At 34.6% G+C, this 17258-nt stretch overlaps 1 protein-coding gene across 1 annotated transcript in view; it reads left to right on the forward strand.

The window, feature by feature from the left end:
• The window catches only part of LOC124159683 (nuclear protein localization protein 4 homolog), a 91244-nt gene extending 79087 nt beyond the window's left edge, over positions 1-12157 (forward strand). The window contains exons 11-13 of the mRNA XM_046535593.1: positions 4601-4752; positions 8506-8644; positions 11230-12157. Of these exons, the coding sequence (XP_046391549.1) occupies positions 4601-4752; positions 8506-8644; positions 11230-11592 (654 nt within the window). The 3' untranslated portion in view covers positions 11593-12157. The remainder of the gene's footprint in view (positions 1-4600; positions 4753-8505; positions 8645-11229) is intronic.
• The last annotated feature ends 5101 nt before the right edge of the window (positions 12158-17258 follow it).

A 17258-nucleotide genomic window follows, 5' to 3' on the forward strand; every position in this document is an offset into this window, starting at 1 on the left:
TCACATGTGTGGGGGGCAAGACACGGTCAATTATTTGATTAGTTAATACATATATACAATAAAAAGATATTTCAATTTAAGCATCCGCCTGTAATATGAGACATTCCGTCCAGCTTTCTTCGTTTTCGACAATCTGTTGGAGCACGTTGCCACAGTACAACGGGAGCCTGGCATATCCGACGATTAAAGATGCTCTTCACCCACAAAAAGTTTGTATTATGAGTAGTGGATCACAAAGACAATTTCCAGTGAAATTGCAGGAAATCTCAGATCACATCAAATCAAATCTCAGATCACAGAGCTCAGTTTTCCATGTACCATGTCCGTGGCGACCCCAATTGTAATCACAATGTGATTCAATATAAAAGGTGCTATTCACATCAAGCTCAAATTGAATTTCAAAATTTACTCAAGGAGCAATCCTGGGACTGTGTTTTTACTGATGTCGCTTTTGATGTAAAATTTAGTAATTTTCTTGACACATTTTTGTACTGTTTTAATGTCTGCTTCCCTAAGAAAGCTATGAAATCCCCTGGGCCTCAAAAAACAAAGTGCAAGTGGGTTACTCATGAAATCAGGACTTCATCTGAAAAATTGAAACGAGTATTCCATGAGCTAAAAGCAAACAACTCGGAGTCCCAAAGGAAATACTATAAATCCATTAAGAAGATGCATATTGACCTAATTAGTGAGACCAAAAGAAAGTACAATATATCCATTATCAATTCGTCTAATCAGAAAAGTAGATCTGCTTGGGCACTAATTAAGAATGCCACCTCTTGCACAGACAGTGATAGGTCTAAAATCAAGGCCATTCATCATGACGATGCCATGGTCTCTGATTATAATGATATTGCAAATCTATTTAATCATAACTTCCTGACTTCCATCTGTGAACTTTTTAAGAATGTTAGCCAACAACAGACCAACAAGTCTTCATCATTGCATCGGTCACATTATGACCATACAATCTTTCTTCAGCCCACTGATGTAAAAGAAATTGATACCATAATAGAAAAGATAAATAAAAAACACTCCGCAGGTTATGATGATATTCCATGCTCCTTATATTAAAAGGCAATGCCAAATTGTCTGTGATCCATCCACTTGTGCATCTAATTAATGAATCTCTGTCACTTGGAATATTTCCCAATAGATTGAAAGTTGCTAAAGTCATCCCAGTATTGAAGGGTGGTGACCCACACAACATGAACAATTATAGACCTATATCTGTTCCCTCCCTGTTTTCTAAAATATTTGAACAAGTGATGTACAATAGATTACTCTCTTTCTTTAATAAATTTAAGATTCTAACGGATTCCCAGTTTGGTTTTATAAAAAATAGATCTACTGAAACAGCAATATATAAACTCCTGTATGATATCATCTTAGAACTTGATAAGCAGAATCATATAACAGGGGTGTTCTTTGACTTAAGGAAAGCATTTGATTCTGTTGATCATGAAATACTGCTGAGGAAACTTAAGATGTATGGAGTCTCTGGAATTGCCAATCAGTGGTTAAAATCCTTTTTAAGTGAAAGATCACAAGTGGTACAGATTTACTCTGCTGAGTCATATACTAATATAACTTCTACTCCCTTAGCAATTTTCAGAGGTGTTCCCCAAGGATCTATTTTGGGCCCCCTCCTTTTTCTCATCTACATAAATGACCTTCCAAAGTACTTCGACTGTGGTTCAGTGTACATGTAGGCTGATGACACAACCCACCTTACCTCTAATAAGCACTTAGACTCTACGGTAGTCCAAAGAAACATAAATTCTATGAGTGACTGGTGCAATGATAATAGGGTATTTCTAAATAATGATAAATCAACTTTCATTCAATTTCATACCTATCAAAGAAAGATCACTTCTTCTCCTCTCCTAAGGTTAAATGGATCCTCCCTTATTTCCTCTTCTGTGACTAAATTTTTAGGTTTATATATTCATGAGTCACTATCTTGGGAATTTCATGTTGATAAACTGTCTACAAAGGTGTCCAGTGGCTGTTACCTACTTAGAAGAATTGTCCCTCTGGTTGATACTGCTACTGCACTCTCAGTCTATTATGCATATATCCATAGTCGATTGATGTATGGGATTGCAGTATGGGGCCATTCCCACCATTCTACTCGTCTTTTTAGGCTCCAGAAATGGGCCATTAGAATAATAAAAAACATTCCTAGGCGAAGCAGCTGCAAGCCCTATTTCAAATCCTTAAGGATTCTTACGCTACCTTGCCTATACATTTTTTCTGCAATTACCTTTGTTCAACAAAATAAGCAGTTTTACAGTCTCAAAACCAATGCTGATATCCACAACTATAACACAAGGGGTTGTAGTGATTTAAGAGTTACTGTACATAAATCAACCATGTTCAGCAAAAACCCCATATATGCTGGGTCAAAATATTTCAAATGTTTACCTCTAAAGATTAAACAGCTAGATTCATTCTCCAAATTCAAAGGTCAACTTTATCAGTATTTATGTGACAATCCCTGTTATTCAGTGGATGAATTTATGTCTTTATAACCTGTCTTTTGAAAATGTTACTTTTATGTTTATGTCTGTACCTATCCTTCTCGCCTTAAATATTATTTTTTAATACCTCATGTATGTACTATTCTTGTGACTTGTTCCATACGTGGCTCAGACACGTCTCTGGGAACCAATAAAAATATTATTATTATTATTAAATGTGTTCAGATTCGCGTTAAACACATGGCGGCGCAAGGTCTCAGGAACTTATTCTCTCTCAATTTCTAGCGTGCAAACAATGAAATGGCTAGGGTCAGCTGGGATACAGGGTCTACAGTGATGTAACGGGACTTCTGCTGGCGCATGCGCAGTTACGAATGAGGCAACCTTACAGTCTAAGAACCTTGAGTAAAAACTACCTTCATAAGGATATACATACCCATTGGAAGAGGGTTGATCGACATTAATAAAAGTTGCATTTTAAGAAGAATTATCAATTTGATTTCTATTAATGTAAAAAATATGTAGACTTGGAAATAATATTCTTCCATTGAGCACCTGGTGACAACATCTTCCACACCAAATGCATTTTGACCTAATTTTTAGGAATGGTACTCAAATGAGAATCTTGTGAATCTATGTGATTTGCCAAATTTTTTTCCTTCCCAAGGATGCAAAACCCTGAAATCACTGGAAATAAAGAGCGTTATACTTTAGCAGAGCTTTAGGGAACCAAATTACAGCTATGAATGGGCTGGGGAGGGGGGGTGTTTTTAGGTGCAACTAATAACGGGGGTGTCTGGGGGTATGGAAAACCCACCAGGAAAAGCAGGAGGTAAGAGATTAATAAATTGCGGAATTTTAAGATAAATGGTTCAAAATGGTGAGTTTTACGGCTTTCTGAGGGATATTTTATTAATCCTTACACTTTTCTACAAGTAACATCAATCTAATTAAGTTTAATGAATTAAACTTAAAATTTCTTTGAGCTCTGGGGGGTTTATCCCCTGAAACCTCTCCATTGCTGCACCACTGCCAGGCATTTCACTTTGGCATTTGCATTCATATTTCTCTTTAATATTAGGCTATTTGTAGCCTACATTACCATCCACTATTGGTAAATTGTAATTACGGATCCAGCATAGCCAACTATCATGGCATGTTCGATTAAGTGAAAATAAATATCCTATGAAAATTAGTATTCTTTTATTTTTATATTCAAGAAAACAATCAGGTAATTTTTTAATACTTTATTTCCATGAGTGACCTCAGCCGTTCATCGAGAATGTGTATACAAGGTGAAAATTTGCAGAATTAAATCGAATATGATGACAGAAATATCATTACTGATAACAGATTTTACTGAGGATATATTGAACTTTATTTTTCTACTTCTAACTTTTCTTAAGCATATACATACAATTAAGTATGTATATGCCTCACTATATATTTTTTTTTATTTCACTGTTGGGAATTCTGTATGGGAGTAAATATTGGGTAAGAAAAGGTTAATGATGAAAAGTGTAAACTTGCCCCTAGTTACTCAAATAATTTCCATCCAAATTATCTTTTGTACTGGCTGGGGTAGTGAGTCTCTTTTCCATGAAGTGTTCATTATCCAAATGGTTCTTGTTTTTCTTGTTGTAGTAGTTGTTTAGAGTCATCACATATTTTTGTAATTTTCGACATTATATCAGATAACTTAGTTTAGTTTACTTAAATGCTCCTGTAGTAGATAGAAATTATTTTGGTATTATTTAGTAGTTAGTTAATTCATCGCATATTTTTAAAGGTCAGTTACATTTTATGTTCCTAAGTAAACACACATTAATATTTAAGGATCAGTTCAGTGCTTTGTTTTCCTTAAAAGCACCTCCAAGTCCATGTCATTTAGTTTTGGATCTTATTCATTGTAAAGTATCTTTAGTTTTGTGTTGAGTGAAGTGCTTCCTTATAGCAGTTTGTGACTTTACCCATTGCGACCCCAGATGTTAATCCATAATGTAATACTGATGCTACCAAAAGTATGATATAATGTATTTGTGTATATGAGTCACAGTATATTTTTGTGCATCATTTATTAGTCTTTGAAAGTAATGGAATATCATTTCTGTTTCTAGGAGAAGGACAGCTATGGAAATGAGGTTCCTCGATTGGCACGACCTCTGCCAGTGGAATATCTGTTGGTTGATGTTCCAGCATCCACACCTTTAAATCCCCTGTTCACATTCCACTGTGACCCCGCTGTTGAATCTTTTCCTGTAGAAAACAGGTATACATATATTGTGGATATGCATAATTAGCATTTATAGATAAAGCCTGTCATCTGGTATAATAATCAGCCAATGGCAGCACGTAGGCTTGCTTGTAATTGGATTAGGTGTTCGATCTTACTCTTTGTGAAAGTATATCAAGTAAAGAAGAGAAAGATAATGGAAACCTTTACTTTAATTGAATTCTCATTGTTTTTGGAGATTGTGTGCATATTTTACCTATATACTGGGGATGAAGGTGCTTTAGCACACAGGTGAAGGAAGACAATGGTTCCATCGAAGTGTAGGCAGTGTCAAGAAACTACATAATAATAATAATTTATTCACTGAAGGCAATACAATTGGATAGTTTCGTCAAGTGGAGTGCATTTCATAAAGCATTAAAACACATAACAAATGATGGCAATAGGACACAATGTGTACACAAATGACAATTAAAGATAAATCAGGACAATATTTAAATCAGTGGTTAAGGCATAATACGTATAAATGATATAATTACCCTTACTAATTTAAGTTTTACCTTATATAGAGCCTAAAATTCATCAATAGAATATAAAGGTTTTTTTATTCAAAATTTGTTGAGTTCAATTTTGAATTTATACTAATTGCTGATTTTCTTAATATTTTGAGGGAGTGAATTGTGGAGTTTGGCTCCTTTGTGATATGGACCCTCGGTATTTAGTGTGGTAGATCTAGTTTTGATGTGGACATCTAGATTTGACCTGGTATGATGCTGGTGAATGTTGCAGTTTAACTCATATAATTTCATATTATTTTTAACAAACAGAATGAGTTCAAAAATAAACAAAGAGGGTAGGGGCCATGGTTGATGTTAGCTTTAGATAAACCGTGGAACTCCATAGAATTGATCTTTTGAGAAATGGCTAGTGGACTTAGGTACTATCCACCAATGATATTCTGCTCTTCTTCTACCATGTCAAATTTTTTCTCTACCCTGTATGTGAATGTGATCACACTCTGCTGAATCTCAGGAGGCAACATTCCACTCCCATTGCCTGGCATCAAACCTCGGGCTGATGCTGTAGGCCAGCGATAGGTGCATAGTTAAGTAGTTACGTAGATACTGTAGTGAGATGCAAGCACATAGCCAGAAATTTGCTTCAGGGGAGGTTGTGTGGTGTGAAGGTTGCCTACACTGATATTTTGTTGTCTGTCTGCACTCATTGGTAAACCATACACTTCCTTAATCAGTTGTATATTTTGTTTCATTCTGTAAATAATGCTTAAAGTTAAATTCATTTTTTATCCATTCAGGGAAGGATGCAATGTTTAGGTTTAATCTTAAGAAGGGATGAGGAGTATGTGGGAGAACAGAATTGGAAATTTCCATGTAGATGGGAAAGGAACGAGGGGAAGACCAAAGAGAATATGAAGGGACTATGACAAGAATGTTTTGATGGAGAAGGGTATAATTGAAGTGGATGCCCAGAATCAAGTGACTTAAAGGCGAATAGTTAATATAATTATAACATTGTAATACAGTGAAGAGCATTCTGGTATGGAGTCCGAGTTCTTACCTATACATGAAAACTTTCCTGTCTGCCACTGCTTGTTCAAGTGCTTAAATAGTCCTGATTCGTTTTATTATGTATGTGGGAGTTTTACCATTCCCCATCAAAGGACAAAAATCAATGCATTTTCAGACATGCTAGTTTTGCTTATTTAGACTTGAATCTTCCTTTGTATGTAAGTATTGTACGACATGTGAGAAAAAAGAGGGTAATAAGTAGCTGAAAAAGTTGACGTGGTAGATAAAAACTAATGTTGTTTTCTTATCCAAGGGCCAAAAGTTAGTCAAATTCAAGTCACAGATCGCTGTTCCCCAGAAGTATTGGATAGGGGTGGTAGTATCGGATACATTGGATACAAATATCCACGGATATTGACCTCCATTGGATACTTTGGATCCTAATTCATTGTAGGCATGGGATCTAGATCCGAAATTTTAAAATTAATGCTTCAATGAAAAGTGGAAAGAGTTCTGATTCTCTCTTTTCATGTGCCATCACATTATGATGCTTGTCCTACTTTTGAACCACTTTTTTTATCTCGTAGGGGTATTGCAACAGAATTTCAGCCAAGGAAAACTCTAAGGCTAAATAGGATAGGCACATAGTGTGACTCTTCCCAAGATATGGAACCATCATCGGGGGAATCTCAGCATTGTAGGATAATACCTACGTCTAAAGTAACTATGTTGCAGATTTCAGAAAACCACCCATGGCCCTCCATCAGCCCATGTCTCTGACTTTTTTTTTCGTTTCCGAGGTCACATAGACCATAAATCATAGACTTCGAAGGGAAATATCTAGTTACATGGGAACAATCAAAGTGTGTTTCATCCTCACCCAGTCTCAAAAACTGACCTTTTTCGGCCTACCTGCTGCATTCTCCATTTCTGGAGGACAAATCTTAGATCTTCTGCTGCCCACCACTTCCTCTCACTGAGTGGTCATCTCGCTCTGTTCCCGGACCTCGATGCATGTGACCTTAATGTTGTTGCAAAAATTGTCAATTGTTTTTCAGATTGTGCCGATGGAATTTCATTTCATGATATACTGATAAAAATGTCTTTCATTGTGTAGAAACATTTTTATTAAGATAAGGAGAGCACAATGTATGCCATGAGCGTGTACTGTGGGGTGAAATTATCGCAAGAAAGTGTAAAATCCTCGTCAGCAGGTTTACACTGTGCACTTTTCCGAACTGAGTTATATCTAGCGCTCCACAAGTCATGACTAATTAATGCTGCTTCTAGGGGCTATTTTCACGAGATATTGAGTATCAGTCAAGCATCGGTCTAGCGTTGCATAAACTTGCCCCAAGAACGGGGCAATACTTGGACCTAAAAAGATTTTTTCACGGTTAAAAATGCAAATAGGCCCAACAACTGAATGCATAAAATTCTGACTTTATTAATTGTTTTATAAAACTGCTATGTCTAAAATTTCTTAAGTTAAGACATAAAAATTAAATAATTCATTGAAATAAATCTGCATATGCGTGACCTGGTCTACCCTATGTAGATTGAATAAAGAAAATATGTTTCTAACAAGCCATTAAAATGCTTATTTTTATAGTTTCATTGAATTTTTTTCTTAATTATTATGATAAGTCAAAAATTATGAAAATAAGTTCAGCTTATCATGATCTATAAATAGTGTAACTGAACTGTTCATTGATACTAGGCAGTACGGCGTTCGCCGGGTCAGCTGGTCAGATATAAAAATCCATCAGACAGTATGTTAATTTGTTTATAGCCACATATTTTCAAAGCTAAAGCTGATCTTTGAATAATCAAATGTTCTATTTAGTACCAATTTTTGGAAAAAATCACGGAATGGGTTGGGTAAATTCATAATGAATCTCTATGTGCATTAACTCTGTACACATATTGTGAAAACACAACAGAAACAGTTACATATTTGCTTTGGACTTGGATTCAAACTAGGGACCACCCAATTTCGCGTTGAGTGCTCTGGTAGCTTGTAGTGGATATTTTCCCATAATAAGTACCATATTTTTATTTTTAGTTAATTGAACTTGAAACATTATTTAATTTGAAACATCCTGTATCCACCCATCCCTAGTATTTGATAATTTAAGTATGAAAATATTTTTAAGCTGTTGCAATTTCATTTGTAGGAAATATAATTATATATGTCAACTTTATTTATAATCATTCACTGTCAGTGTAATCATTTTTGGGAATTTTATAATTTTTTTAGACTGGTTGATGGCCACATTCAAGACTTCAATGCTCTCACTACGTATCTGAGTCAGTTTAGGGATGGTGATTTCTTCAAAGCTGTGTCTGATTTTCATCTGCTGCTTTACATTTCAACAATGGAAATGCTACCACTTAAGGTAGGTTAAGGAATAAGTTGATTCTTAACCTCAACTATGGATATAGAATAATATTTAGGTGAATTAGCCATTGGTAATTGAGGCTGAACCTATGACACCAGGGAAAGCAAACTTTTCTATCAAATTGTATCCCATGTAATGGTCTAGCAATTTTAATTGCTTAACTATAAACATTAAATAGGATAGGTCACCCCTGCATTATAAAATGTTCCTTTTCTGCCCATCTATGATGTATTGTGATGTTAACTGGTATTAGTCCAGTAATTGATGCTGAATATCAGCTGTAACCTCAAATTCTTTGGAACTCCATCGCATTTCATGAAAATTTGGATCAAGGGTCATCTTCCCCTCAGCTTCAATAGTGGTATGAGCCCAACTGATGTTTTTTTATTATGCAAGTAAAAACAATCCCTTGTTGAAAAAAAATCATAAATTAAGGTCTAAACATTTTAGTTATAAAAATCTTATTTAAACATAAAGATTCAAAATAATGTCATTTTCTCAAGCATGGTATATGATATTTGAACTATTCAACCCTTATTAACCTCCACATCCTAATATTATTGTGGAATAAGTACATTGTGAGAGCTCAGAATGTTTTACACGTGCTTTTATTTGAAATAAAACTTCATTACCTGGTCTTGAAAAAAAATTTAATGATTGCCACTTTTCAGACCTTAAAAGACACCTCTATCTTAAAAATAATGACAGAAAATCTCTCATCAAAAGTTTGGAATGCTTCAATTGCGCAATCATTTTAAATAAAAATTCTGTCATTGCTTATGAAAAACTTTTTCAACTTTTCAACCCTAATGAACCACCCCATGCTAAAAATAATGGTTAAAATTTATTTTTATTAATTTTTAAAAAGCTTGGAATGCTCTAATTGTACAATATTCTCAATTGAAAATTTCCTAATAGGTTATGGAAGGCTTTGCCCTTTTAACCCTTCTAACAAAATCAATACAAATATTTTCTTGATTTTAATCATTATTTAATCAATTTTTTTATTATTGTAGGAAAGATAGAAAAAAAATTTCTTAATTGCATGTAGCATGCACACATTTTTTATTCATTTCAAATTATAATGTAACTATTAGAATGTTTAAATACTCTTTCCTCGTAGGCAATGAATTATGACTGGAAAGTTGTTCAATTATTTATTAATTTTCATTTTGGAAGTTGTATGTGACACCGAGAAATGTATACCTGTATAAATTAATTTCCCATCAAAGAGTACGGACTCGGGGAATTTATTTTCTTTCAAATGGAGTGGGGATAATGCTTAGCAGTAATGGTGAAGACAGAAACCAAATCTACTGTAGTGGTGCAGGTTTACATGCCTACATCAGATTATGAAGGAGTAGAAGATGTCGAGTTAGATATAGTGGAGGTAATCAAACAGGTAAGAGGGGAAGAGAACATTATTTTTGGTGTCCGGAATACTGTTGTTGGCGAAGGTCAGGACTAAATAATAACAGGAAAATATGGATTAGGAAACTCAAATGAAAGAGGAGAAAGTCTACTTGAATACTGATCTGAACACAAGCTGGTGGTTGCAAACATATTATCAGCAGAATAGCCCAGGCCAAGAGAGCATTCCACGGAAAGAAAGATTACTTACAGTGGGAAATTTAAACATAGAAGTAGGGAGACAGTTTACCAGAACTTACATTTGAAATATGCCTCTCTATAGATGTAATGCATTGCCAATGACAGCTGTAGAGAAATCAATGGCAGAGGCCTTCAAATTATGGTGCCACAGAAGAATAATGATGATCAAATGGATCGACTGAGTAAGTAATGAGGAAGTCCTAAGAAGGTTATGAGAGAAGAGATACCTCATGAAAACCTTGACAAGAAGACATAACACCCTTATAGCCCATATCTGGAGACATGATGGCCTGATGAGGACAAGCATAGAGGGTCAAGTAGAAGGCAAAAACAGGCTCCAAATGAAATATGTGGAACAGGTAAAGAAGGATGTAAAAGAGAAGAAATAAGTAGATGTGAAAAGATTAGCTGAAAGAAGAATTGGGGAGAGAGCTGTGTCAAACCAACCTTAGGATTATTGACCAGTGATGATGAAGATGAAGTAAATCGTTCATACTATTTTTGTTTTCATTAGGAATGCATTTGTCCATTACTTGAAGCTGTTTAAAGTAAAGATGAGGAAATTTATTTTTATTTGTATGTATTTTTAAATGCTTTATGTTATTTTATTATTTCCAGTTTATATTTGTAATTCCAGAAGTGATATTGGAAATTAAAGGAATTGTTTCAGCTGACTTAAATTCCTACTGTATGATATTCGCGATATAAAATGAAGCGTAGAAATAAGGTTATCTTTGGGTCATATCCTAACTTACAGACACATTTTCTAGTATCAGTAAGTGAGAGGTTTCTCTGTATTTTAATTACTAGATACCAGGATTACTATGATAAACTTAAAGTTAAAATTTTATTTAATACTAGTATTGACTCCTTTGTTTTTATTGCTGCAATTTTCTTGCATGGAATTTGACTATTTATATGGCTTATGTATGTTATACAGATACTCATTGTCTTATTTTTGTTTTCATTAGGAATGCATTGGTCCATTACTTGAAGCTGTTAAAAGTAAAGATGAGGGAAAGGCCAAAGATTGGGCGCGGTCAGAACAGTGGGCTACTGTTGAACAGGTGATTGCTGCTAGTACCAGCTCTGGAGGTCCTTCTTCTCCATTGTCATCTGGAGCTATCTCAGGTGGTTCCTTGTCTCGAGTAACCTTTGCTGATATTGGTGATGATGGTGCAGTTGGTGGTTCTGTAGGATTAAATGCAACATCATCTCCTTCAACATCTGGTCCAGTCCCTGGAAATTCAGCATCAATGTGGACATGTCGGCATTGCACCTTTCTTAACCGGCCTCAACTCAATGCATGCGATATTTGCAGCTTGCCAAGGTAGAGAAGATATATCTGTGATTGAAAAGTACATATGCAGTGCAGTGTCAATGAAAGTTAAGATGATATTTGTGAAGTTTTTTTTACCACATCTATAGTCAGCATTGATGTGAATACTTGGAATAACTCTTCTCAATTGCTGAAGAAAATGCTCTTATCATAACATTATCTTCTGTGATGCTTATGATGCATTTTTCATTTTAATAAAGACCATACAGCCACAAAATCACTCCGGAAGCTTCAAATGATTTCTGCTAAATGTAACTGTGAAACCATTACTATTCAGGAGGTTTACTGTTATCTTATCTACTCAAATACGTTTTGTGATCAGGATCATCATAATTTTTTCACTCAAGTTATAAAGAGAGATTTTATCATTCATTGATGAAATGGTACAGATAAGTTAATCAGTTCTTAACAATGCTAGATATTTGGTTTCCTGCTCAAAGAACTGTGATTATAATTAAGTTATTTGTGCCCTTAGTTCTTTAAAGCTGTTTCTGGAACTGTGAGTAATTTATTATCTAAGTAAAGTATCAATAAACTATTCTAAAGGTTCCCTTTTGTAATTATGAAGTTTTATATTTTGTTGTAGGTGTATTCTTTGATAGTCAAATCTTTAAATTTCATAATTTTTTTAGGTGGTATTGATTGTGTGTAGAGGTGATAGAACATTGAGTTTTCTTATACCATTTTATAGCAATTTTGATTTTACTTACAAGGGTTTTACTTACTCAGGATCTGGATGCGGATTTTATTTTCTGAAACTCTATACAGTGTAACTTCGATAAAATGAGACCCCACGGTGCTCCAATAATCACTCGCTATAGCGAATTGTTGCTTTACCGGAGGTGGAGCAAATAATAGCCAATGTACCTGTTGCGAACAGTTATACAGGAACAGGAGTGGTGCGGCGACAGATAAATTTCTATCCGATAAACGTAAGCATAAATCCAGATGGAAGGCGATGTGTCTTTGCATCACTAAATTTCCTTACTTAAACAAAGTTTTATCAATCATGCCAATGCACAACCGACGAAGCCATTTTTCTATGCACTTAATTAGTGCATTTACGTAATCATTTTGTTATTTTGGTATTTTCCACTGAAAATTCAAAAATGAACTTATAAAACTGTATCGCGGTTATTTAATGCCTCAAATGTTTCCATTGCTGTATGTTTATTGTTCCTGTTGTTAAGCGGCTGTTAAGTGAAATAACGTATTGCATTTGTTTCTGCAGTCGAAAATGGTGGAAGGTTGTATAACGTTCCTGCCTTGGAAGACTTTTTCTATCATATACTGTAATATCTACATTATCTACGGTAAAAATTAATATCTTCATTATCTACAGTAAAAAGTTTGCTAAGCTTGAAAAATGATGTGATTAAAATTGCCATTGTTAAAAAAGTTCCTTTTTTGAGTGTCACGCTCGCGACTTATTTGAAATAATACACCGAGTTTACCACGGCACTGCAATAAAAATGATTTGAATTAAAATTGGTAATATCAGAAAAGATATAAACTTGATACAGTAAAACCTCTTTACATCGTAATGGAGGGGACCAAAATTTGGGCAATTTGATGTATGGAGGTTCACTATAGAGAGGTTTTAGTGGTAGGCACCATTTTTTCATATACTTGGGAAATGAAAGATGATACTGTCTTTTAAGCCATTATATTAATATATTTAAACATATAGGTATGCATAAGTGAACATATATTTACAATTTAATGATTACACAAACATAAAAGTAAATTGTTCAAGAGGCCTTTTTAGAAAATAATTTAGTTAATGGGTTTGCTTAAAAAAAAATTCCAACTCCTTCGAAATAATGTTTTCCATTCCACGAGCACTTTTTAATGTCATTTTCACTATAAATAAATCACTAGCTGTTTTCGTTAATGCCTTTTGACCTAAGAAATAATTCCCTGGTCTAAGGGTTGTAATTTACTAATAGTGTTAGGAGGAAAGAACAATAGCTATATATTTGTTAACATAATTTCTTCATCCTCGTATTTAACTGCCTGAGTTTTTTTATTTGTGCAGCCTATATGTAGTTTCTTCTGTTTTTCCTCGGTTGTTTAAAATAGATGTGAGGGTGAATGATGGTATTCCAAAGGTCACTGCCTTCTGCCTGTCCTTGTTGATGGCTAGGAAAGTTGCTAATTATGTGGTAATGTCAAGCCGTCGCCTTCTTTTATTTCTCGAATCCATCATCAGCCTATGATTAATTAAGTAATTTTAATATTTTTTCATATTTTATGGCAAATAATTGAAAATACTACTTATTATATCTTTTAGAATTGATTTATCATTCTTATAACATGTGACTTGTTAAAGATTATAAAAAAATAAATAAACACGTGACTACTGCAAAAAAATAGACAAAAAATGGAGCATACTCATGAAAATTTTGTTGAATTCCCTCTCTCCAAAATGCAATGCACGTAGCGTTCCGAGGAAAAACTCTGTTGAGGGCACACAGAAATGCTAGGTCTGCGAAAGAACGTGATTTCCCGGTGAGAATGCTGGGCGAACTACTTCAGAATGCGGCGGCGACGGTAAAATATTTCATTGCCCTACCGCATATTAGCTAATTAGCTGTCTCCTTCACCTAACACTGTCGCGCATGCATTGATGTTCGTTCAGTATTGGCGACTCAAATCACCACTAGCGGCGCTAGCGTCGGTGACGAAATTTTCCAAGATGGCGGACACATTGGTGATAAAGTATGTTGCTAGATTAGATCGCAACGAGCGTTATATGGCTATTTTGCTCCATCTTCTGCTATATTTTTCCTTAATATCTATCGAGTTATTAAGTATCGTATTTGCACGTCACAGTACAGAGGATTTTCCGTATGTAGTGCTCTTTTTCATTAAATATATATCGTTTTTTGAACCACACTCCATTACATTGGTGCACATTTATCTATTCCGCTGGTTCATTATTAACTTCATTTTAGAGCTCTATCGTAACTTGTTCTTGTTGTAAAAATTTCAACTTGTAAAGCGTCATGGAAAACACTAACAAGACGATGGTCCCACCGAGGAAAACGATGATGAGGAGAAATTAAGCGTTTCTCAATGTTATTTGGTGGTCTTATTGAACTCTGAAATTGGAACTCCGTTCCCATACATTCCCTTCAGATTCCTTTTTTGAAACAGGTTCCTCCATAAAACTTCCTCTTGTAATACCCATAGTTTAACTGTGCTACTAATGTCCTCACTTATTTTTACTGCAATGGCTTTGTAATTATAAAACTGCATGCTAACTAAACATTACTTCATAAACATTTTATCATTGCTCTCTAACAAATCACTTGTGTTACGATTGGGCCCATGATTGAACTGTGATTTAAATGTCCTCACTTATGTTGACTTAAATGGCTTTGTTTTTATGAACCTGCTTTCTATCTGAACGTTATTTCATAAAAATTTTTCATTTCTCTTCCTAAGAAATCACTACAGTGACGACTAGGCCCATGATTGAACTTGATATTAATGTCCTCTCTGTTGTTGACTTCAATGGCCTTGTATTTATGAACCTGCATGCCAACTGAACCTTACTTCATTAACATGTTATCATTGCTCCTCCTAAGGAATCTCTTTTTTGATGATTAGGCCCATGATTGAACTGTGATTTTAATTTCCTCGCTGTTGTTGACTTCAATGGCTTTGTATTTATGAGCCTGCATGCCAACTGAACCTTGCTTCATAAACATTTTATCATTGTTCCTCCTAAAAAATCACTTGTTTGATGATTATGCCCATGATTGAACTTTGATTTTAATTTCCTCACTGTTGTTGACTTCAATGGCTTTGTATTTATGAGCCTGCATGCCAACTGAACCTTGCTTCATAAACATTTTATCATTGCTCCTCCTAAGAAATCACTTGTTTGATGATTATGCCCATGATTGAACTATGATTTTAATTTCCTCACTCTTGTTGACTTCAATGGCCTTGTATTTATGAACCTGCATGCCAACTGAACCCTACTTCATAAACATTTTATCATTGCTCCTCCTGAGAAATCACTTGTTTGATGATTATGCCCATGATTGAACTTTGATTTTAATTTACTCACAGTTGTTGACTTCAATGGCTTTGTATTTATGAGCCTGCATGCCAACTGAACCTTGCTTCATAAACATTTTATCATTGTTCCTCCTAACAAATCACTTGTTTGATGATTAGGCCCATGATTGAACTTTGATTTTAATTTACTCACAGTTGTTGACTTCAATGGCTTTGTATTTATGAGCCTGCATGCCAACTGAACCTTGCTTCATAAACATTTTATCATTGTTCCTCCTAACAAATCACTTGTTTGATGATTAGGCCCATGATTGAACTTTGATTTTAATTTACTCACAGTTGTTGACTTCAATGGCTTTGTATTTATGAGCCTGCATGCCAACTGAACCTTGCTTCATAAACATTTTATCATTGTTCCTCCTAACAAATCACTTGTTTGATGATTAGGCCCATGATTGAACTTTGATTTTAATTTCCTCACTGTTGTTGACTTCAATGGCTTTGTATTTATGAACCTGCATGCCAACTGAACCTTACTTCATAAACATTTTATCATTGCTCCTCCTCGGAAATCACTTAATTGTTTGATGATTATGCCCATGATTGAACTATGATTTTAATTTCCTCACTGTTGTTGACTTCAATGGCTTTGTTTTTATGAGCCTGCATGCCAACTGAACCTTGCTTCATAAACATTTTATCATTGTTCCTCCTAACAAATCACTTGTTTGATGAAACGCGTCCATGACGCCGAGAGATGCCGATCATTTTCCTCTTGAATGAAAAAAGGGATACATATGATATGTACGACGAAAGTAAAATAAAGAAGGAGGAATGAAAGGAATTAAACTATAAATACTTTAGACTTATTAAGAGGTTATTACAGTTAACTTCCGAGAAGAAATAATGAGGTAATTACAGTTAACTTCGGAGAAGAAATAATGGAAATGACTGCAAGCGAAGTTCGAATACGTGAGAGGCTGAGTTGTGAGAACAGAAAATTCAGTTACGTTACAGTTAAGAGTTACATAAAATATACAGTTTTGGAGGTATCACTGAAATGTGAGATAAGCGAAAGATCTATTAACCCCTTCACTGACGGATATTTCTCAACAAATATCACAAAAAATGTCATATTATTTTATTACGTTTTTTAATTATTTACAGGTAGATATTAAATAAAAAACATTCATTTAAGTGTTTTACGAAGTCATTTATTTTAAAATTTACTCTTATTATATCACTTTTTAAAAAATTTCATGTATTCTTGCATAAAAATCAAGTAAAATATTTCACAATAAATATAGTCACAAAAATTACTCACTATAAAAACAGACGATGGAGTTAGAAAAATATTAATATAAACTCCAAATTTGAAACGGTAAAATATTATATAAACTAAAAGTCTATTTTTGTGTGGTACACTTTGAAACACCCACATTACAGTCAGGGCAAAAATTGCGACTCTTACTCCTCACCATTTTTCCACGCGCATCTCGCTTTCGGGAGCACACGGCACACTTCCGAGTTGGGTTTGACTTATTTTCCGTGGGCGGGATTATGTCTGGGAAATGCCTCTCGGTAATTCGGAGGGGATGGGCTTTTGCAGGTGGCCTACCTGCCTTAGGG

This window comes from Ischnura elegans, chromosome 1 (genome assembly GCF_921293095.1).
Source record: "Ischnura elegans chromosome 1, ioIscEleg1.1, whole genome shotgun sequence".
NCBI classification, from domain to species: Eukaryota; Metazoa; Arthropoda; class Insecta; order Odonata; family Coenagrionidae; genus Ischnura; species Ischnura elegans.